This window comes from Entelurus aequoreus, linkage group LG12 (genome assembly GCF_033978785.1).
Source record: "Entelurus aequoreus isolate RoL-2023_Sb linkage group LG12, RoL_Eaeq_v1.1, whole genome shotgun sequence".
NCBI lineage: Eukaryota > Metazoa > Chordata > Actinopteri > Syngnathiformes > Syngnathidae > Entelurus > Entelurus aequoreus.
The window spans coordinates 33,145,356-33,170,200 of record NC_084742.1 but is presented as its reverse complement, the minus strand read 5'-3'; the positions used below and the strand labels follow the sequence as shown (position 1 = coordinate 33,170,200).

Below are 24,845 nucleotides of genomic sequence, written 5' to 3'. Positions count from 1 at the left end.
AAAAGATTTTAATGGAAGTCAATAAGATATCCAGAGGAATACTCTGGCACTACAGAAAAATATGATTGCAATCAAACCAATTTTGTTGCTATTTTGTGACATACAGTGCATCCAGAAAGTATTCACAGCGCTTTACTTTCTCTACATGTTATGTTACAGCCTTATTTCAAAATGGAATACATTCATTTTTGTCCTCAACATTCTAAGGACGATACCCCATAATGACAATGTGCATTTTTTATTTTATTTTGCAAATGTATTTAAAAAAGAACAACTACAAATATCACATGCACATAATTATTCACAGCCTTTGCTCAATACTTTGTTGATGCACCTTTGGCAGAAATTACAGTCTCAAGTCTTTTTGAATACAATGCCACAAGCTTGGCACACCTATCTTTGGACAGTTTTGCCCATTCCTCTTTGCAGTACCTTTCAAACTCCATCCGGTTGGATGAGAAGCGTTGGTTTTCATCCAGGATGTCTTTATACATTGCTGAATTCTTCTTTCCCTCCCTCCATGCTTCACTGTAGGGATTGTATTGGCCTGGTGATAAATGGTGCCTTGTTTCCTCCAAACATGATGCCTGGCATTCATGCCAAAGAGTTCCAAGTTTTGTCTCCTCAGACCAGATAATTTTGTGTCTCATGGTCTGAGAGAGAGTCTTTCAGGTGCATTTAGGCAAACGTTTTACTAAGAAATGGCTTCTGTCTGGCCACGATACAATACAGGCCTGATTGGTGGATTGCTGCAGAGATGGTTGTCCTTCTGGAAGGTTCTCCTCTCTCCACAGAAAAATGCTGTAGCTCTGACAGAGTGACCATCGGGTTCTTGGTCACCTCCCTGACTAGACTAAGAAGAACGCAGCAATGTACAGAGACATCCTGGAAGAAAACCGACACTTCCCATCCAACCTGATGGAGCTTGAGAGGTGCTGCAAAGAGGAATGGGCAAAACTGCCCAAAGATAGGTGTGCCAAGCTTGTGGCATCGTATTCAAAAATACTTGAGGCTGTCAAAGATGCATCAATAAAGTATTGACCAAAGGCTTTAAAATAGTATGTACATGTGTTTTTTTTTTTTTTAATTTTTACTACATTTAAAATAAAAAAATCACATTGTAATTATGTACAAAATGGATGTATTACATTTTGGAATAAGGTGGTAACATAACACAATGTGGATAAATCGAATGTGTGAATACTTTCCGGATTCACTGTATGCAGTGCTGTGTCTTAAATCAAATACTTACTGTACATCAGTATAGTTCAATAATTGTAGTATTCACACTGTGTATTTAGTTATGTTAATGCAAACATTTTTACTGCTGTCCCAAACCGATTACTATTGTTGCACACTTTGCAATATTTACCCGCTTCTTCTTATTCTCTTTATTAAAGTTAAAGTTTAAGTTAAAGTACCAATGATTGTCACACACACTAAGTGTGGCGAAATTATTCTCTGCATTTGACCCATCACCATTGATCACCCCCTGGGAGGTGAGGGGAGCAGTGGGGAGCAGTGGGCAGCAGCGGTGGCCGCGCCCGGGAATCATTTTTGGTGATTTAACCCCCAATTCCAACCCTTGATGCTGAGTGCCAAGCAGGGAGGTAATGGGTCCCATTTTATAGTCTTTGGTATGACTCGGCCGGGGTTTGAACTCACGACCTACCGATCTCAGGGCGGACACTCTAACCACTAGGCCACTAAAGAGGAATTGCTAAGCACTCGGAGCATTTACTCACAGAACCAAGATGGTGACTATGGAGAGTGGTAAGTGTCCATCGCTGCACACTCACCATGTTGGCCATTTGTGAGTGCAACATGCAGTTTCTGATGATATTCCTTGCATGACTCTTTATTATATGTGAAATTATAAGATCAATGTGGGGTAGTTAATAGTATTTTTAGTCACAAGGAACACATGTCAGTTTTTGGTGTATTGTTTCATACAAGGAACATAAAAGACAATTTAATTCATTTTAAAATTACTAACCTGTAGAATGTTTTAGTTATAGTCATCCAACAAAAGTAAGCCAACAGGGATATCAAAAATGTAATGGTGCAAAATATCCTGAGGATCTCTTATGAAAGTAATGCTGTGTGTTACCTTCAGTTCATCTGCGTCATAGAAGTCGACCCGAACAGCAGGAACCATCCAGGTGTGGAACAGAGAGGACAGGATTTGCTGAGCTATGGAGTCTGTGATGAAATGGAAATGGAGGGGGTTCCGCCTGTGGACACATACACACGCTTAAGTACATTTTACGCCCTTTCACCAAAACTTCAAAGCATTCTACAACTTCAAATATGCTCGGATGGTAAATTAGAGTGCATTGTGACACCGGAGGAGAAAGCATATACACAATTTTACATGCTACTTTGAAAAGTTTTTCTCCTGACACCAAAGGTAACAATCTGTCGTTGGAGTCATTAGACTCACAACACACACTTCTCTTAGCTCTCACAGCAATAAGTAATGGTGCTATTTAGGAATGGGGAAACTCGTGTAATGTATTTTTGAAAGGCGATTTTTACTAACCTTGCTTTTACATATTAATAATACAGTCTATGGCAATGCATTTCAGGCAGTAACCGAGGAATAAATCCAACAAATTGTCACAATTATTGCAGCAAAACCAACAGCAGCAATACAGAATGCGGAATATGAAAAAAAAAAGTGTTGCCATGTTGATGCTCAGAGTTCCAGGGTTCATGAATGCACCTCAATCGAAATGACTGGTGCATATTGAGAAGTGTTGTGTTGCTGTGTTGAAAGTGAGGACTGCAGTTGGCCAGTTAAAGCCATTAATAAAGTTTAAAACGAGGGTCAGACTCTGTGCGTCTGTCAGGATACTGTACTTCTTACAAGACCTTACTTGCACAATATCACCTTCATCACTTGTTGCAGGTGGTTGAGTCTGCATTAGTTTTGCACTGAAATTGCTAATTTCTTTTTGGTCGGGTTACTGAATTTTGGTAACCATCCCAAGTCAAAATTAGATTTCTAACAACTGAAAAATTACCCTGATTTGGAATTCCGGAAAAAAGGTGTTTGCATCTCCAAAATGGTTTTTGAATATTTACACTGGTAGCCCAACTTAAAGGCCTACTGAAACCCACTACTACTACGCAGTCTGATAGTTTATATATCAATGATGAAATCTTAACATTGCAACACATGCCAATACGGCCGGGTTAACTTATAAAGTGCCATTTTAAATTTCCCGCAAAACTTCCGGTTGAAAACGTCTATGTATGATGACGTATGCGCGTGACGTCAATGGTTGAAACGGAAGTATTCGGACACATTGTATCCCAATACAAAAAGCTCGGTTTTCATTGCAAAATTCCACAGTATTCTGGACATCTGTGTTGGTGAATCTTTTGCAATTTGTTTAATGAACAATGAAGACTGCAAAGAAGAAAGCTTTAGGTGGGATCGGTGTATTAGCGGCTGGCTGCAGCAACACAACCAGGAGGACTTTGACTTGGATAGCAGACGCGCTATCCGACGCTAGCCGCCGACCGCATCGATGATCGGGTGAAGACCTTCGTTGCTCCGTCGATCGCTGGAACGCAGGTGAGCACGGGTGTTGATGAGCAAATGAGGGCTGGCTGGCGTAGGTGGATAGCTAATGTTTTTAGCATAGCTCTGTGAGGTCCCGTAGCTAAGTTAGCTTCAATGGCGTTGTTAGCGACAGCATTGTTAAGCTTTGCCAGGCTGGAAAGCATTAACCGTGTAGTTACAGGTCCATGGTTTAATAGTATTATTGATTTTCTGTCTATCCTTCCAGTCAGGGGTTTATTTCTTCTGTTTCTATCTGCAGTTAAGCCCGATGCTATCACGTTAGCTCCGTAGCTAAAGTGCTTCGCCGATGTATTGTCGTGGAGATAAAAGTTACTGTGAATGTCCATTTTGCGTTCTCTACTCTCATTTTCAAGAGGATATAGTATCCGAGGTGGTTTTAAATACAAATCCGTGATCCACAATAGAAAAAGGAGAAAGTGTGGAATCCAATGAGCCCTTGTACCTAAGTTACGGTCAGAGCGAATAAAGATACGTCCTGCACTGCACTCTAGTCCTTCACTCTCATGTTCCTCATCCACAAATCTTTCATCCTCGCTCAAATTAATGGGGTAATCGTCGCTTTCTCTGTCCAAATCGCTCTCGCTGCTGGTGTAAACAATGGGGAAATGTGAGGAGCCTTTCAACCTGCGACGTCACGCTACTTCCGGTACAGGCAAAGCTTTTTTTATCAGAGACCAAAAGTTGCGAACTTTATCGTCAATGTTCTCTACTAAATCCTTTCAGCAAAAATATGGCAATATCGCGAAATGATCAAGTATGACACATAGAATGGATCTGCTATCCCCGTTTAAATAAAAAAAAATAATTTCAGTAGGCCTTTAAGAGTGCCCCAACATAAGAGTGTTTTGAGACTAGAGCTCACTCTCAGCTAATAGTTACGCTTTAAGTTGCATCCCCTCCATTAATTAGTGTAGTAAATGCAACAGTGACCAAAACATCAGGTCTTACTCGCTAGCATTACCTTATAACTAAAGATGGACATGACTTTGTTTTTCCAAGCACGGAAAAAAAGAAAGTGAGTGTGAAGGGCAGTGCTGAGAAAAAAAAAGCAAATGATAGTCATTGAATACATACAGTCGCGGTCAAAAGTTTACATACACTTGTAAAGAACATAATGTCATGGCTGTCTTGAGTTTCCAATAATTTCTACAACTCTTATTTTTTTGTGATAGAGTGATTGGAGCACATACTTGTTGGTCACAAAAAACATTCATGAAGTTTGGTTCTTTTATGAATTCATTATGGGTCTACTGAAAATGTGACCAAATCTGCTGGGTCAAAAGTATACATACAACAATGTTAATATTTGGTTACAAGTCCCTTGGCAAGTTTCACTGCAATAAGGCACTTTTGGTAGCCATCCACAAGCGTCTGGCAAGCTTCTGGTTGAATTTTTGACCACTCCTCTTGACAAATTTCGTGAAGTTCAGCTAAATTTGTTGGTTTTCTGACATGGATTTGTTTCTTCAGCATTGTCCACACGTTTAAGCCAGGACTTTGGGAAGGCCATTCTTAAACCTTAATTCTAGCCTGATTTAGTCATTCCTTTACCACTTTTGACGTGTTTGGGGTTATTGTCCTGTTGGAACACCCAACTGTGCCCAAGACCAGCCTCCGGGCTAAAGATTTTAGGTTGCCCTGAAGAATTTACTCTCTGTAAAGCACCAATTCCATTGGCAGCAAAACAGGCCAAGAGCATAATACTACCACCACCAGGCTTGACGATAGGTATGGTGTTCCTGGGATTAAAGGCCTCACCTTTTCTCCTCCAAACATATTGCTGGGTATTGTGGCAAAACAGCTCGATTTTTGTTTCATCTGACCACATCTGACCTCCAGAAGGTCTTATCTTTGTCCAAGTAATCAGCAGCAAACTTTAGACGAGCTTTAAGGTGTCGCTTCTGGAGCAAGGGCCTCCTTCTTGCATGGTAGCCTCTCAGTCCATGGCGATGCAAAACACGCTTGACCGTGGACAATGACACCTGTGTTCCAGCACCTTCCAATTCATTGCAGACCTGCTTTTTGGTGGTGTTTGGTTGACTCTTGATCATCCTGACCAATTTTCTGTCAGCAGCAGGTGATAGCTTGCGTTTTCTTCCTAAAAGTGGCAGTGACAAAACTGTGCCATGCACTTTATACTTACAAACAATTGTCTGCTCAGTTGCTCTTGAAATGGCTCCAAGTGACTTTCCCGACTTGTTTAAGTCAATGATTAATTTTTTCAGATCTGTGACTTTCCCATTGTCGCGTTTGTAACCGAGTCTAATGACTGCATCACATGAGCCCTATTTAAATGGACTCAGAGAAGTCAACAGGTGTTGTCAATCATAATCACTCACATGAAGTTAAGAGGCCATGCCATGAAGCTAATTGGATTTGATTGTAACTTTTCTACATCACCAAAATTGATAATGTGTGTTGCTGTATGTATACTTTTGACCCAGCAGATTTGGTCACATTTTCAGTAGACCCATAATATATTAATAAAAGAACCAAACTTCATGAATGTTTTTTGTGACAAACAAGTATGTGCTCCAATAACTCTATCACAAAAAAATAAAAAGTTGTAGAAATTATTGGAAACTCAAGACAGCCATGACATTATGTTTTTCACAGGTGTATGTAAACTTTTGACCATGACTGTATATATATATATATATATATATATATATATATATATATATATATATATATATATATATATATATATATATATATATATATATATATATATATATATATATATATATATATATAAATCATCAAAAATGCAACTTGCCAAAGCGGTTCGAGCGGATCACTTAATCTCTGCACCATACTGAAGCAGATTGAGTCTAACGTCAGCCAAAATGTTTAAATATCTGAATGGCGGATGAAAATTACTATGAAAATATGGAGAAGCTGATGATGGTGTGTTTGAAGGAAAAGCAGCTCAAAGGCGAAATCGTAGAAGTCCACTCTCCTAGGTAAATAACGTCGATTATTATTACATTATTTCGTAAAACTACTAAAGTTGTTAGTAGCACACTACTGTATTGTTTTTACAAAATATTTATTATATAAAAGTTTTACCTTTTTAAAAGGCAGGTTACAATTAAAATGATTTCAATTAATCTCAATAGGAGATGTTGATTTGAGACATGAGTGTTTTGAGTTAAGAGCTCCGTCACAGAACCAATTAATCTTGTAAATTGGGGTACTATTGTACTATATTATGGTTACTACAGGAATATTGTAAGCATGGCGACTGCTGTAGCGGACCAAGCCAATTGCTCCTTGTTCCCTCCTGTACACTTGCACGATGTAGCCAAACTTGATCTGCTGATGAAGACAGTGTGATATGCATGAAACCTCTAGAGCAAGCAACTCCGTAGACCATTAGCGAAGATTGTTTTTGCTAATTTAAATATTATTGTTTGGCGTGAGCGTGCGTTAAGGCCTTGGGGGACACACAATGCCATGAAGGATGCGATTCATCAGACAGGACGGCCAAGGCTTGTACAGAGGAGACAATAAACTCTGACCCAGAAGGAACGGCATCTTTTATCAAGGGACTCCTTTGAAATGAGATGAGACAGCTTAAAGGGATTTATGCTGTTAAATGCATTTTAGAAAACATCAGCCTGTGTGTGTTGAGAATGGTGTGTGCTCTATAGGTACTCAGAACATCCAAATCAGGAATATAATTGAATGCATTTAACAAAGGATGCAAGGACCATGGGATGTTGTATTCTCAATGACTTTGGGAATCAATGTGTCAGCTGCAACGTGCTGGAAGTCTGCGAGCTGCACAACTGAGATGCAAAATGTCAGCAAAAGCAATATACTATTCATGTTACTGGGAACTCGCAGCAAATGTGTCAGTACATCCAGATAATCAGCGTCACGTGACGATCTAATCTTCAGAATGTTATCTTGCATCCAAGGAGCATGGGCACTGATTTATAGTACTTTGGTCATCTACGAGTGCAAGGAGAAAGGATGTTTCTGAGCAAGAACCTTCACACTCACGCCGTTAAAATCCCATCGTCGTGTCAGTGCTTAGGTGTTCGTGTCTTCATTCAGAGTTTGCCAATTTAAAATGCAACAAATAAGTATCTGCTCATGTACGCCTCACTAACAGAGTAATTTACTGGTTCCTCAAGTCAATAAACACTGCCAAATTAGAACGAAACAAATAAGTAATAGCAGTCCGTTGGCTGATTACGCGATCGATATGCTTCAGCTGGTTCTTTCTTGAACAACAATAAGGGAAGACGTTTGGTGGGCGAGTTAAAGATAGGTCAAATAATTGGAATAAATGAGAAGAGACAGACAGCTAAACCTGTGCTATGTACTCTGCATACCCGATCAGGAAGGGAGATAGTAAATGAGGAAAATACCTGGAAGTAAAGAAATGGGTAGTCTTTAGAAAACTGGCATTAAATGTGAGGCTAACTAAAGAAATATGTCAGTTTGCAAAGCATATACAATAGTCCCAAAAGCAATGATGCAATTTGTAATAGTTGGGGCGTTTATCCATCTAAACTACTAAGAAGACAGGAAGTTAATAGGAGCAAAACAATAGCTGGACAGAGGCTCTTATTCTTTATATTTGGAAAATTCATTATACAGTCGTCACCTCGCCACAACGCTCTTCAAATATTGCGGCTTCACCACATCGCGGTCATGTCCGGAACCAATTAATGCTGACAAACGAGGAACAACGCCATATAACTTCCTATTTTAAAACTGTTATTATGATTTGGAGCAAGGCCTCTCAGGATTTCTCAGGCTTTTTTTGTAATTGCTCTCTGAGTTTGCGACAGCTTTTTCAGAAAGTTGCAGCAAAGGTTTTATCTATACAATAATTTGAGACCTCATTTTTTCAAGAACGTTTTATAATCTTGAGATTTTATGAATATTTTTTTTGTCAGTATTTGTAATTTTCTTTGTAACTTTAACCTTAAAAAGCACAACATTTCAACAAAGTTAACAAAACTAAAACTGAGCAATCAGTTTTATTTAGAAGTAAAGAGTAAGCAGGAAAAGCAAGTTCTCTGAGCTCAATGTCAAATTACAGTCCGATCCTAATGAATGTTAACTAGAGCTGTTAACTCATGTCAGGGTTTCCCCGAGATTGCCAACATAACTTTGGCGATGGGGGCGTGGTCAATTTGATGTCATATTATTTGCAATAATGCACATATTTTCTTTAAAAGAAAAAAATAGATATAAATACACGAAAAGATAAATCTGTTATTAATTATAGTATTGATAGTGTAAAGCATTACATAATTAAGTATTATGGTATTAATTATTTTTCTCATATCATTTTGCTGTATTTTTCAAATGTTGCTGCTTATTGTACTTATTGAGAAGTGTTTTTTCTATATTCCTTTTAGTTACTCTTTCTTTAATACAATTGCCTAGCAACTAATCTAGCATCTATTTCTGGTGTTACTGGTCGCGCTCTGTCCGCGACAAAACCCGAGTCTGACATCACACTTGCTTCGTGCTTCATTAAAAGCCACCGCTGTCATCATTTTGTTGATCGCTGTCCACGGATATATCTTGAATACATCGGTATGTCCACATCGTGCTGTACGTCATCACAACAACCGGTTTCGGCAGCACTGTTCCGGTGATTAAAGTACGTCTTTTTTCAGCGGCCGAATGGTTGGTGCATCGCTAGCAAATAGTGCGCAAATAATAAACTATATATACAGTCGTGGTCAAAAGTTTACATACACTTGTAAAGAACATAATGTCATGGCTGTCGTGAGTTTCCAGTAATTTCTACAACTCTTATTTTTTTGTGATAGAGTGATTGGAGCACATACTTGTTGGTCACAAAAAACATTCATAAAGTTTGGTTCTTTTATGAATGTATTATAAGTCTACTGAAAATGTGACCAAATCTGCTGGGTCAAAAGTATACATACAGCAATGTTAATATTTGGTTGTAAGTCCATTGGCAAGTTTCACTGCAATAAGGCACTTTTGGTAGCCATCCACAAGCTTCTGGCAAGCTTCTGGTTGAATTTTTGACCACTCCTCTTGACAAAATTGGTGCAGTTCAGCTAAATTTGTTGGTTTTCTGACATTGACTTGTTTCTTTAGCATTGTCCACACGTTTAAGTCAGGACTTTGGGAAGGCCATTCTAAAACATTAATTTTGGCCTGATTTAGCCATTTCTTTACCACTTTTGACGTATGTTTGGGGTCATTGTCTTGTTGGAACACCCAACTGCGCCCAAGACCCAACCTCCGGGTTGATGATTTCAGGTTGTCCTGAAGAATTTGGAGGTAATCCTCCTTTTTTATTGTCCCATTTACTCTCTGTAAAGCACCAGTTCCATTGGCAGCAAAACAGGCCCAGAGCATAATACTACCACCACCATGCTTGACGGTAGAGCTGGTGTTCCTGGGATTAAAGGCCTCACCTTTTCTCCTCCAAACATATTGCTGGGTATTGTGGCCAAACAGCTCAATTTTTTTTTTATCTGACCACAGAACTTTCCTCCAGAAGGTCTTATCTTTGTCCATGTGGTGTCAGATGAAACCAAAATTCTAATACATACAGTATATATATACAGTATATATATATATATATATATATATATATATATATATATATATATACACTACCGTTCAAAAGTTTGGGGTCACCCAAACAATTTTGTGGAATAGCCTTCATTTCTAAGAACAAGAATAGACTGTCGAGTTTCAGATGAAAGTTCTCTTTTTCTGGGCATTTTGAGCGTTTAATTGACCCCACAAATGTGATGCTCCAGAAACTCAATCTGCTCAAAGGAAGGTCAGTTTTGTAGCTTCTGTAACGAGCTAAACTGTTTTCAGATGTGTGAACATGATTGCACAAGGGTTTTTTAATCATTAATTAGCCTTCTGAGCCAATGAGCAAACACATTGTACCATTAGAACATTGGAGTGATAGTTGCCTCTATACACCTATGTAGATATTGCACCAAAAACCAGACATTTGCAGCTAGAATAGTCATTTACCACATTAGCAATGTACAGAGTGTGTTTCTTTAAAGTTAAGACTAGTTTTAAGTTATCTTCATTGAAAAGTACAGTACTTTTCCTTCAAAAATAAGGAAATTTCAATGTGACCCCAAACTTTTGAACGGTAGTGTATATATATATATATATATATATATATATATATATATATATATATATATATTCATTCATACTGTAACTACCTGCTGGTGTTTATGTGTATGTTAGTGTGTGATGATGTTCCTTTTTCCCCATGGTCTTGAACACACCGTGTTGGTGGCGAATGAGGAAGTGTAATGTAGCGTTGGGTAGCAGACAGACAGAACACCCAGGCCAATTTAGAGAAACCAGTTAATAGTTAATTTATTTCGTGGACCACAGACCCGGTAAGTAGAGTTGGGCATCGTGAACTGGGTCTTTCAATCCAACTTTCCCCGGATCGACCACATTTTTTAAATGTAGATTCCTATTTTCGATAATGTCGACAGGAAGAATAAGCTACTATACAGGTGGTTAACAGCTAACCGCACCTCCGCACAGCGTGTACAGCTGCTCCCTTCAATAATCCTCCAGTTCTTAAGTTCTATTATCACTGGAAGGACAGGACGAGACTAAACATGTAACACAGAGGAAGGGCAAGCAGGAGCAGGCAAGCTAATAGCTAAGCTAGCCACTAGACTCAACACAAGAAATAAGTGCTTAGTAAAGTTCAAGAAATGTAGATGGAAGAGCGTTACAACAGAAAATAAGCTTATATTAACAGGAAATTAACATGTAGAATAATAAGTGTTAAAGAGATGATAACACAACAAAAATTCTTAGGTTGCTTGATTGCTGTCGGTAACAGGAAGACGGATCGATCCATACATCGGTAGTGTTAATACCAAGAGCAGTATCAGTATACGATCTATACTGGAGCAATTAGGTCGATAGTTTTATTTTCCCCCAAATCTTTTTTTCTTTTTCTTTTTGTTAATGTTTACACGCTCAGGATATGAGGCCCTGCCGGACACAGGAGGACTTTGAAGGCAAAAAAACAAAAGATTTAAATGAGATGGTAGTTTTTGCTTTTGTTATGTTATTGTGTTTTATTGACTTTGTTTCCATCAAACAACTGGATGTAGTAAAAGAAAATAAGGAACTAGTTACAATATTGTGTTTACATTGTTACGCTGTCAATAGCATTTACCATAAATACATTCCAAAAATTACGTTTGATCAGTATAAGCCAATTTCAATAATGGACGATTGGTTTAGGAATCGGCAGCATAAAATACAGATTAGAACATCTCTATCTCTAAGATTTAAACAACAGGATATGTGGTTTTTTTTATGAGGTATTCAAAAATAAAGTTAAACTTTTGTGAAAGTATATTCCTTTGGAAAGAAACTTCATGGCATGTATATTTAAGTTGAAAAGATTGATTATGGATATACTGCTCGAAAATTGCATTGTAAGAATAGTATATTTTTGACCATTCCCCTTAAAAAGAATGTTGGGAACAGGAATTAAAACGAGGAACGGAAATTAGATGCATACAGTTTTCCTGTATTTTCTTTCTGTTTCCAAAATGAGGTCAGGATTGTTTGGGCTTGTATAGTGAAATAATGTTTCACTATAATAGAATTGCCAGTGGAAACAAGGGCAGCAGTAGATCACTACAAATATATAATCTATTAACATGAAACCAATATTGACCTTTTGTAGGGGTGGGAAGCGAAACATGATGTCAAACATTCTTATTTCTAACAACATCATAACGCGACAGCCAGTAGTTTCTGGACAAATCAGAACAATTACCGTATTTTACAGACTATAAGTCGCTCCGGAGTATACGTCGCACCGACCGAAAATGCACAATAAAGAAGAAAAAAAACATATATACGTCGCACTGGAGTATAAGTCGCATTTTTTGGGGAAATTTGTTTGATAAAATCCAACACCAAGAATAGACATTTGAAAGGCAATTTAAAATAAATAAAGAATAGTGAACAACAGGCTGAATAAGTATACGCCATATGACGCACAAATAACCAACTGATAACGTGCCTGTTACTGTATGTTAACGTAACATATTATGGTAAGAGTCATTCAAATAACTATAACATATAGAACATGTTATACGTTTACCAAACAATCTGTCACTCCCGATCGCTAAATAACATCAAATCTTCCTCCTCGGTGTCGCTCCTGGTATGCGGCGCTAGCGTCCATTCTTTCTGCTGCTCGATCGCCGTTTTCTGCTGCATATTTCACTACGTCCAGCTTGTAATCTGCAGTATATGATTTCCTTTTCGGTGCCATTTTAGTTCAGCCCTTCTCAGTTTTTATAACTTACCGCCAACGTTGATGTGAACTATTTTAAAAGCTCCGGCAGTAGCATATAGCATATAGCAGTTAGCATTCCAAAACCCACAATGCACTTCTGCCATGACCCGCCCCCGCCGAATTCTTATTGGTTGACGTGTGTGTTGACGTGTGTGTGGCTGCCATTTGCTTCGTCGCTCACGCGAATGAGATAAATAATATTATTTGATATTTTACAATGTGTTAATAATTTCACACATAAGTCGCTCCGAAGTATACGTCGCACCCACGGCCAAACTATGAAAAAAACTGCGACTTATAGTCCGAAAAATACGGTAAGTCAAAGTTAAAGTACCGATGATTGTCACACACACACTCGGTGTGGTGAAATTTGTCCTCTGCATTTGACCGATCTCCTTGTTCACCCCCTGGGAGGTGAGGGGAGCAGTGAGCAGCAGCGGAGGCCGCACGATCATTTTTGGTGATTCAACCCCCAATTCCAACCCTTGATTCTGAGTGCCAAGCAGGGAGGTAATGGGTCCCATTTTTATAGTCTTTGGTATACCGATCTCAGGGCGGACACTCTAACCAACTAGGCCACTGAGTAGTTGAGAAGTTCAGTTAAAAAACAGGCTATATAAACCGCAGCTGTAAATATTAGTTCGGATAAACGACAAGGTCAAGGTTTGTTTATAAAGCACCTTCAAACAACAGCTCAAGCTGCCACAAAGTGCTGTACAATTTTGATAAACTAATAAATAAAATAAAATAAATAAAAACATCTAACAGGTTTAAATATATATATATATATATATATATATATATATATATATATATATATATATATATATATATATATATATATATATATATATATATATATATATATATATATATAAAATAGACTGATAAAAGCAACTACAAACCTAAAAATATTTAAGATATAACAAAAAAAATTAATAAATAAAGAACTCTTGCTCAGCTTGTTTTTATCAGTCAGTGAATAAACGTGTGTTTTAAGAGCTGACAAGAAACATGGTAAATCAGGGAAATGATTCAAAACCTCTATGGGCAATGTAAACCCAATGTTTAATCCAGTGGTTCTCAAACTTTTTTTGTCATCCCCCACTTTGGACAAGGGGGAGTTTTCAAGCCCCACCTGCCCCCATCGCCCCAACAGAACGCTAATGCCAAGCTTAACATTTTCAAATTTATTGAACATCAAGTAACATCACGTTGTATACATTCAAACTCAATAACATAAACTAACATCAAGTTCAATAATAAATAAAATAACAGTGCAGCTCTGGTATAACTTGCATCAAGTTCAATATCAAATAAAATAACTTGCATCAAGTTCAATAATAAATAAAACAAAAGTGTTATAACTTGCATCAAGTTCAATAATAAATCAAAAAAAGTGTTATAACTTGCATCAAGTTCAATAATAAATAAAAACAAGTGTTATAACTTGCATCAAGTTCAATAATAAATCAAATAAAAGTGTTATAACTTGCATCAAGTTCAATAATAAATCAAAAAAAGTGTTATAACTTGCATCAAGTTCAATAATAAATCAAATAAAAGTGTTATAACTTGCATCAAGTTCAATAATAAATAAAAAAAAAGTGTTATAACTTGCATCAAGTTCAATAATAAATCAAATAAAAGTGTTATAACTTGCATCAAGTTCAATAATAAATCAAATAAAAGTGTTATAACTTGCATCAAGTTCAATAATAAATCAAAAAAAGTGTTATAACTTGCATCGAGTTCAATAATAAATCAAATAAAAGTGTTATAACTTGCATCAAGTTCAATGATAAATCAAAAAAAGTGTTATAACTTGCATCAAGTTCAATAATAAATCAAATAAAAGTGTTATAACTTGCATCAAGTTCAATAATAAATTAAAAAAAGTGTTATAACTTGCATCAAGTTCAATAATAAATCAAATAAAAGTGTTATAACTTGCATCAAGTTCAATAATAAATAAAAAAAAGTGTTATAACTTGCATCAAGTTCAATAATAAATCAAAAAAAGTGTTATAACTTGCATCAAGTTCAATAATAAATCAAATAAAAGTGTTATAACTTGCATCAAGTTCAATAATAAATAAAAAAAAGTGTTATAACTTGCATCAAGTTCAATAATAAATCAAATAAGTGTTAAAACTTGCATCAAGTTCAATAATAAATCAAATAAAAGTGTTATAACTTGCATCAAGTTCAATAATAAATCAAATAAAAGTGTTATAACTTGCATCAAGTTCAATAATAAATCAAATAAAAGTGTTATAACTTGCATCAAGTTCAATAATAAATCAAAAAAAGTGTTATAACTTGCATCGAGTTCAATAATAAATCAAATAAAAGTGTTATAACTTGCATCAAGTTCAATAATAAATCAAAAAAAGTGTTATAACTTGCATCAAGTTCAATAATAAATCAAATAAAAGTGTTATAACTTGCATCAAGTTCAATAATAAATAAATAAAAGTGTTATAACTTGCATCAAGTTCAATAATAAATCAAATAAAAGTGTTATAACTTGCATCAAGTTCAATAATAAATAAAAAAAAGTGTTATAACTTGCATCAAGTTCAATAATAAATCAAAAAAAGTGTTATAACTTGCATCAAGTTCAATAATAAATCAAATAAAAGTGTTATAACTTGCATCAAGTTCAATAATAAATCAAATAAAAGTGTTATAACTTGCATCAAGTTCAATAATAAATCAAAAAAAGTGTTATAACTTGCATCGAGTTCAATAATAAATCAAATAAAAGTGTTATAACTTGCATCAAGTTCAATAATAAATCAAAAAAAGTGTTATAACTTGCATCAAGTTCAATAATAAATCAAATAAAAGTGTTATAACTTGCATCAAGTTCAATAATAAATAAATAAAAGTGTTATAACTTGCATCAAGTTCAATAATAAATCAAATAAAAGTGTTATAACTTGCATCAAGTTCAATAATAAATCAAAAAAAGTGTTATAACTTGCATCAAGTTCAATAATAAATCAAAAAAAGTGTTATAACTTGCATCAAGTTCAATAATAAATCAAATAAAAGTGTTATAACTTGCATCAAGTTCAATAATAAATCAAAAAAAGTGTTATAACTTGCATCAAGTTCAATAATAAATCAAATAAAAGTGTTAAAACTTGCATCAAGTTCAATAATAAATCAAATAAAAGTGTTATAACTTGCATCAAGTTCAATAATAAATCAAATAAAAGTGTTATAACTTGCATCAAGTTCAATATTAAATCAAATAACTTGCATCAAGTTCAATAATAAATAAAAATAAAAGTGCCACTTTGCAATCTTTGCAAAAAAAAAAGGAGGAGCTAATGCATTTGGCAAGACAGTGCAAGTGAACATGAATTTTACAGTACTCCAGCATTAGTGGCTGCAATGAGCCTGTTTTGCACTGCACAGCTTTTTAAATCGGGGTTGCAGGCTTGACACTGCCACTGTTAGAACCTCATTGAGTTAGGGGCTGAGCTGCCTTGACGCGAGTGCTTCCCGGTGAATGACACATTGTGTCCAATGCGCATTTGGCGCAACCCTCTTTATTAGAGCCTGCAGCCCGTTTCTTGACTTTGCCATGGTCTGTGCGCCATCAGAGCAAAAGCCCACACAGTTTTCCCATTTAAGGTCGTGTTCTTTGAGGAAACTGTCCATTATATTGAACAGCTCATCAGCATTGGCTCTATTTTTTATGTATTTGCAAAACAGCAAATCCTCGCACAGTGACTCGCCATTCACAAAGCTTCCGCTTAGCCCCGCCCCCATTAGTTACTGTTGCTATGTCTGTCAAACTTTCGCTCCTACCTAGAAATTTAAAGCCTACAGGAAAAATAAGTAATTTACATTTATTTACATAGCGGATTTCACAGACAGAATCACAAAGTGATTTACAGTGTGTATAGAAAATGAAAGCATAGTAAAAAAAAAAATCTAAGAATATAATTGAAAAAAAAAAAAAAAATTAAAGTGAAATTTCCTCCCGTTCCTCGCGCCCCACCTGTCATGTCTCTATTCCCCACCAGTGGGGCGCGCCCCACACTTTGAGAAAGGCTGGTTTAAGCAGATATTGACAATGAAGTAGGCTTGATAAACGCTGCAGTCCTATAAAGACAGGCTCCTGTGGTGCTTGGCAATCAATGGTCTATCTCCTCCAACTCTTTCAGGTTCAGCACCACGTCACAACAACATGGCTGATCTCTCAGGGCTCTGTCTGCTCTAATATTTGTCACTCAGTGGCAAAACAACAGTGAGTCAACATTTAGAGCCCTAATTTGATTCAACATTGCCTTGAAGGCTCAGTATATTAGCTATGCTATTGGTTACCGGTCCTTTGCTAAATAATTTTTAAAAAAAAGGTCATTCCTGTCAAAAGCCGGATTCATCATGCGCATTGAGCACAGAATAGTTCTGTTTGTCCTGCCAAAGTCATCTTCCATTAGCTTAAACTCGACGTACCCTTTTTTTCAAAAGGCCCAACTCATATTACCACATTCAAAACGGTGCATCAATAACAATCTGTAGCGACCTTGCCCGAGTCGGCTAAATGTACATCAAGTGCACCTCCAGTGTGACAACTGAACATCATAAAATATACATTATTCTCTCCTCTCACTGCTTGTATGTGCATATGTGTTGAAGCAGTGGACTGGAACAGGCTATTATGGTTGTTTAGAGAACTAATTTAAGCCCAAATATTTAAGTCCTAATGTGGCTTGTTTTCACCTGCAACAGACCACCAAGCGCAGTCCTCACCCCCATCCATGGCTTACACTAGGGAATAAATCAAAAGACTGCTGAAAGGAAATGCTTAGGACATTTGCTCCAATTATGAAAAGGGCTTGACCCAATTACTTAAATCTGCTCCGAAGAGGCCCCTTCACCCTACCTAGTCAACCTTGGTGTGTTTTAGCCACACCTGAGTGACAATTCTCACACTAAAGCTAGTCTGGAGTGGTGGACCAAAATGCATTAAGACAGAGTGCAAGCACAGAGAAATTGAAAAAACCTTGGACCAATAAGATGATTCCATAATGTAGTATCAGAGCACTATGGTATATAGAGCATGTTGCATACAGCAGCTACAGTACACGGAGTACTAATGTATCCAACTGGTGCCACACTGCAGACTTGCAACATCTTGATTGAATACAGGAGGTCCTTGGTCTACGGCGAGTTCCATTCCAAATGACGCCGATGTAAGTTGAATTTTAGTGCAAGTCGGAACCCATACCTAATTTGTTCCAAAGTTTACACCAAACACCGGATTTGAATTGGATGCATAGTGGCTGTGGCTCCGGTATGCAGCAAAACGATTCTGTTCTCTGCCACTCGTCAATCCCCACCAGCTGCATATGGGATGCGCACTTTGACCTGACGTCACCGACAAGTAAGGATGAGTACCTAATTCTGTACTTTAATAGGCACCAAAAAAATTCACTCAATACCACCGTGTATCGATTCATGTAAAATCAAACAGTGCCATATTTCGATATCTTTATTGCTTCTGACAGTATGTTTGCAAACTCGCAAACACTTGGTGAGGAAACAAGCACTTAAGCAGTACTCAGAACGGACTAAGCAAAACTGTCCCCCAGTAATAACTAGAGATGTCCGATACGATATTATCGGCCGATAAATGCTTTAAAATGTAATATCGGAAATTATCGGTATCGTTTTTTTCATTATCGGTATCGTTTTTTTTTAATTAAATCAACATAAAAAACACAAGATACACTTACAATTAGTGCACCAACCCAAAAAAACTCCCTCCCCCATTTACACTCATTCACACAAAAGGGTTTTTTCTTTCTGTTATTAATATTCTGGTTCCTACATTATATATCAATATATATCAATACAGTCTGCAAGGGATACAGTCCGTAAGCAGACATGATTGTGCGTGCTGCTGGTCCACTAATAGTACTACCGTATTTTCCGCACTATAATGCGCACCTAAAAACCTCCAATTTTCTCAAAAGCTGACAGTGCGCCTTATAATCCGGTGCGCCTTATATATGGACCAATATTAAGCCACAACAGGTCTCGCAACCCCAGCCTCTACTGTAGCGTCTATTCTATGCGCCTTATAATGCGGTGCGCCTTATATATGAACAAAGTTTTAAAATAGGCCATTCATTGAAGGTGCGCCTTATAATCCGGTGCGTCTTATAGTGCGGAAAATACGGTAGCCTTTAATAGTTAATTTTACTCATTTTCATTAATTACTAGTTTCTATGTAACTGTTTTTATATGGTTTTACTTTTTTTATTCAAGAAAATGTTTTTAATTTATTTATTTTATTTTATTAATTTTTTTAAAAAGGACCTTATCTTCACCATACCTGGTTGTCCAAAATTAGGCATAATAATGTGTTAATTCCACGACTGTATATATTGGTATCGGTTGATATCGGTATCGGTAATTAAGAGTTGGACAATATCAGAATATAGGATATCGGCAAAAAAGCCATTATAGGACATTCCTAGTAATAATGCAATTTTCAATGCCAACAAAGCAGGTATTTATTAAAATGTATTTTTCAGGCTTTTTAAAGAAAATTAATACATCATCGCTTATTAAAATTAATCATGACTTCATATATATGATGATATCATATTGGCCACCCCCACCACACCCCTAGCTCCGCCCCCACCGCCACATGTAGATTGGCAATCTGGGGAAAACCCTGATAGCATATCCAATACATATTATCTGGACCAATTGAAAGTGTTTTAAATGTAGATTAAAATCATCATAAATCCCTTTTAAAAACAAATAAATGATTACCTGTGGAAAAGTACCGACTTTACCAGTGTGACCACATCTCGACTGGCGTTGTAGCCTGCACATACGATGGCAACATGGATGGTCTGTGGAAGCAAGAGAAATACAAAGACTAGATTAAACATCTCAAAAACAGTTTCTGCGTTTTTTTTCTTTTCTGGAAAAGTATCTAACCGTCTAAGAAGCAATAACCATGCTTTGCTCTCCACGCCTGTGCTCTATACACACACATTGTTAAATTAATGGAATTCATTTTAGAGCAATTACCGGTACACAAAAAAGTTTAGACACCCTCTACATGGGCATGCATGTTATATTTTTATCCATCCATACATTCTCTACCACTTGTCCCTTTTGGGTGGCGGGGGGAGAGGGGGGGAGCCTATCTCAGCTGCATTCGGGCGGTCGGCGGGATACACCCTGGACAAGTCGCCACCTCATCACAGAGCCAACACTTATTAATTTGGTATTTTCTCTGATGAATGAAAACAAGTGTTCAATCATTTAAAAGTGTTGCTGGAAGTTATGTCGTCCATCCCACAAGAGTTTCAGTTCAATCTACATGATTCCCGGGCGACCCCAAAAGCTGGTGGAGACATTTGGAGCCCATATTTTGAATAAAACATACCACTAAAATCTTTCTTTTTACAGTTGTACATTTCAGTCTTCAGTGTAGCATTCTTAACTTAGATTAGTGGCAGACACAATTTTATGAGTAATTCTACTCTGGTTCACATGTGATGATGGCATAGTGTTATTTCCCCAGTATATAAGCTACCTCAGGGCTTGTGCTGATATTATAAATACTGTACAGCTTCAGATGCTATCTTGACATGTCAAAACTCTGCACATTTTATTTTCCGCCCTCGCAGCTTCCATTGTAATCTCCCTGCAGGGGTTGGGGCAGCCCGGTCAAACCTCCAAGTGAGCAGAGGTCATATGCAAGCTCGGGTGGCCAGAGTCAGACTGCCCTGTTCAGATGTTCTTACTTCCAACTCAGAGGAAGCGTCGTCTTCTTTGTATTATGCTTGCTTTTAAACAGTGCTTTGCCAGAAAGCGCATGAGTGACAAGCGGCGTGTGAGAGTAGGAGGTGGTGATAAGACACCATCTAACGGCATATCCTTTTTAGCGTTACACACACCCACGACTGTGAAAATACAAGGTGTGCAATGCTTGGAAAAATGTGTTGGAGGGAAATCTGCTCATAACCTGCAGTTATTCCAGGCAAAAAAAAAAAAAAGCCTTAAAGCAATGAATCATCTTGCTATATCGTTTATGTGCTTTTACACAGCTTGTTAGTATTTCTTCAGTTTTTAAACAAATACATTGAATAACAAAAATAACACTGTTAACTTTCAAATAGGGATGGGCGATATGGTCTAAAATCTTAATCGCAATATATATAGCAGCCTCTTGTTATAATGATATACATGACAAAATATTATTTGGCATATACAGGTATATGACAATTGAACTACTCTATTACAAAAATGAGTCAAATTGTCTCCTTGTGTAGCTGCTGACATGTGACGTAAAATATTGCATCATTTCCAGTTGGATTATTTTCTCAAAACTATTTTCAATCTACTTGCTAATTTACTGTTATTAGCTGGTTACTTTATGTTGTAACATTGTATCTACACTTCTGTTAAAATGTAATAAGCACTTATTCTTCTTCAGTTACAATTGCTGTATACTCCAATGCAGGGGTGTCCACACTTTTTGACTGGGGGGCCGCATTGGGCTAAAAAAAATTGTGTGTGTATGTATATATATATATATATATATATATATATATATATATATATATATATATATATATACATATATATATATATATATATATATATATATATATACATACACATATATGTATATATATATGTATATATGTCTTTACATATTATACTAATATATAATAGATGTTTAGTTAATCATTATTATAATGATATGATATTAAAGTTAAACTCCTACCTTGTTTACTTCCGTGACAACCTCTTTAAAGCGTTGTAATCACTCAGCAATATCAAGTAGCTAAAAGTCAAACATGGTTAAGTGTGGAGAGAGTGTTTTGCGTTTTTCCCATCATGCTTTGCATTGGATTTAAATGAGTGTAATTTCGAATTTTTTATGGTGATGGGATATTTAAAAAAAAAAAAATATCTACAGAGTCCAGTGAGCAGGTTGTGTTATTTGTGACCATGTGTGTTGACTTTTTGTGCTGGTTGAATTTTTTTTTTCTGCACCATGACTCAAAAAGTTGTTTGGATTGGGTCGTACAAGTAAATGATGTGCTTATGCAGTCAAGAAAGTAAACACCATGGTCACTGACCTAAGTTTCTAACATTCTCGAAAAGATGGTGACAATTTGCCACCTGCCAGACCCCTGGGTATTCAAATATACTATTAAAACACACCCACGGCGAGGTTGCTTATTGAAACTGAACTTGTACCGTGTCTCGCATGCGGGCCGGGGTTTGAACACCACTGTTTTAATGTTATTTTAAGTATCCAGTGTTTTACCTAGTGCCCTTCAATGACACGTCTTTGTTTTGAGTATTTCTATTCACCTATATCATAAATGGTGGTGGTTATCTCATTTAACTGTTATGAAGAGATGGCGATACAGTTGATTACGCTGCATGTGTGAGGGTGAGCACATTTGTGTCGGTGTTCACGGACCGATTGCATTAGTTGGCAACATGCTTGTGTCAGAGTTTGTGAGCCCCCCATGACACACAGAAAACCCACCAAGCAATATTGCTGATGTCAGTTTGTTTGAAGGGGACTTTGTTTACATTACCTGATGCAATGACACGCATGCACGAGACATTTTATGGGACAGCACGTCACACTGTCGTGACTGCGGACTTACATATTCTGGCAAACTGCTTGGTCACCCCTCCTCCATTTACATATGCAAGGAAATCAGACTGTCATTAATCTTTGAAACAATAAGTGTGCCATATTTAGGGTGCCAAGCAGTGCTTATAGAGAAGTCTTATCAACGTGACAGCGGAAGACCAGGCTCAGGATAGCCGGTAAACGCCATATTAACCTTAATTGTTTGGCTAGACTTACCGTATGCGTGTGGTGTGTTCAGTGACAGTCTGAAAACACGGACTCTGAGGCTCTCATTGACTATAATTGGGCTGTTACTGTATGCTTCTACTTAATTTGGCTCTATTTTGCAGCTTGAGTCACCACATGTATGACGTGCCAAAACCGAAACATACTTTTAGTGAACATTTTTGCCTGAAACCAGGGCGTACGAAAACCAAGGTACACTATATTGCCAAAAGTACTTGGCCACCTGCCTTGACTCACATATGAACTTGAAGTGTCATCCCATTCCTAACCCATAGGGTTCAATTTGATGTTGGCCCACCTTTTGCAGCTAGTACAGCTTCAACTCTTCTGGGAAGGCTGTCCGCAACCTCACCATTCTTCTAAAAGCGCATTGGTGAGGTCACATACTGATGTTGGTCGAGAAGGCCTGGCTCTCAGTCTCAGTTCTAATTCATCCCAAATGTGTTCTATGGGGTTTAGGTCAGGACTCTGTGCAGGCCAGTCAAGTTCATCCACACCAGACTCTGTGATCCATGTCTTATGGACCTTGCTTTGTGCACTGGTGCACAGTCATGTTGGAAGAAGAAGGGGCCCACTCCAAACTGTTTCCACAAGGTTGGGAGCATGGAATTGTCCAAAATGTTTTGGTATCCTGGAGCATTCAAAAGTTCCTTTCACTGGAACTAAGGGGCCAAGCCCAACTCCTGAATAACAACCCCACACCATAATTCCTCCTCCACCAAATTTCACACTCGGCACAATGCAGTCCGAAATGTACCGTTCTTCTGGCAACCTCCAAACCCAGACTCGTCTATCAGATTGCCAGATGAAAAAGCGTGATTCATCACTCCAGAGAACACGTCTCCACTGCTCTAATTGGGCTAATTGGAAGGTCACGTGAAGTTTGGAGCTCTGTAGCAACTGACTGTGCAGAAAGTCTTTGCACTATGCGCTTCAGCATCCGCTGACCCCTCTCTGTCACTTTACGTGGCCTACCACTTGGTGGCTGAGTTGCTGTTGTTCCCAAACTCTTTCATTTTCTTATAATAAAGCCGACAGTTGACTTTGGAATATTTAGGAGCGAGGACATTTTACGACTGGATTTGTTGCACAGGTGGCATCCTATGACAGTTCCACACTGGAAATCACTGAGCTCCAGAGAGCGGGCCCATTCTTTCATAAATGTTTGTAGAACCAGTCTCCATGCCTAAGTGCTTGATTTTATACACCAAGTGATTAGGGCACCTGATTCTCATCATTTGGATGGGTGGCTAAATACTTTTGGCAATATAGTGTATCATTGTACATAGAGACCTTGCTAATACTGTTCTTCACATGTGACATGTTGAAAAAAACAAATTTGACACTTTTCTGCTTTTTAGTCTGTTTCACTCCAGGACATTGATTTATTAAGTGATCCAACTACACTATCTTCATTCTGGTCATCCAGCCGGCTCCCACTGAGCTAAATTGTGCTGTGGTGCTGTGAGAACACTATCAGATCACAGCATGGCCGTGTCTCATATTCACATTACAGCAACCACTGGATACGTTTACCAGCACCATCTCGGTTGAGAGATTACTGTAGATAAATAGGGGAATACAAAATCAATACCTAATCTCAGAATAATGACACTGCTGGAGGTGGAATTCAAAGCATTATTACAACAGAATTTACTGCAAGACTGATCAGTTTGTATGCCCCACCTCACACTTCTCCACGACTGGATGTTGGACACAGTCTGAACTGTTTCCCGCTGCAGCAGCTTTCTGGACCTCGTTGTCACCGGTGCCTTCCTCTGAGTGGGTTTTGCTTTGGTTGCCATGGTGGCCGCCGTATGGAAGGTGTGCCGACGGGCTCCTGGGGGGCCGGCTAAGTTCCCGGCGCAGCGCCCGGTTCTCCTCTTCCACCGCCCGCACCCGAGACTCCAACGCTTGTCGCTCGCCGACATCTCCTACAGGTGTGGATGACTGGATTTCCAACGGGGAAAGGGGGAGGGGCTTCACTGTGGGGTTGAGACAAAAAGGAAGAACTTGAATTAGAT

At 37.7% G+C, this 24,845-nt stretch overlaps 1 protein-coding gene across 6 annotated transcripts in view; it reads right to left on the bottom strand.

Moving 5' to 3' along the window:
- Positions 1-24,845, bottom strand: part of large1 (LARGE xylosyl- and glucuronyltransferase 1) — a 255,549-nt gene that overhangs the window by 59,327 nt on the left and 171,377 nt on the right. For all 6 annotated transcript variants that reach the window (XM_062065690.1, XM_062065693.1, XM_062065692.1 and 3 more), the window contains 3 exons: positions 24,508-24,806; positions 19,734-19,816; positions 2,111-2,234 (listed from right to left, as the gene is read on the bottom strand). In XM_062065690.1, coding sequence (XP_061921674.1) covers positions 2,111-2,234; positions 19,734-19,816; positions 24,508-24,806 — 506 coding nt within the window. The remainder of the gene's footprint in view (positions 1-2,110; positions 2,235-19,733; positions 19,817-24,507; positions 24,807-24,845) is intronic.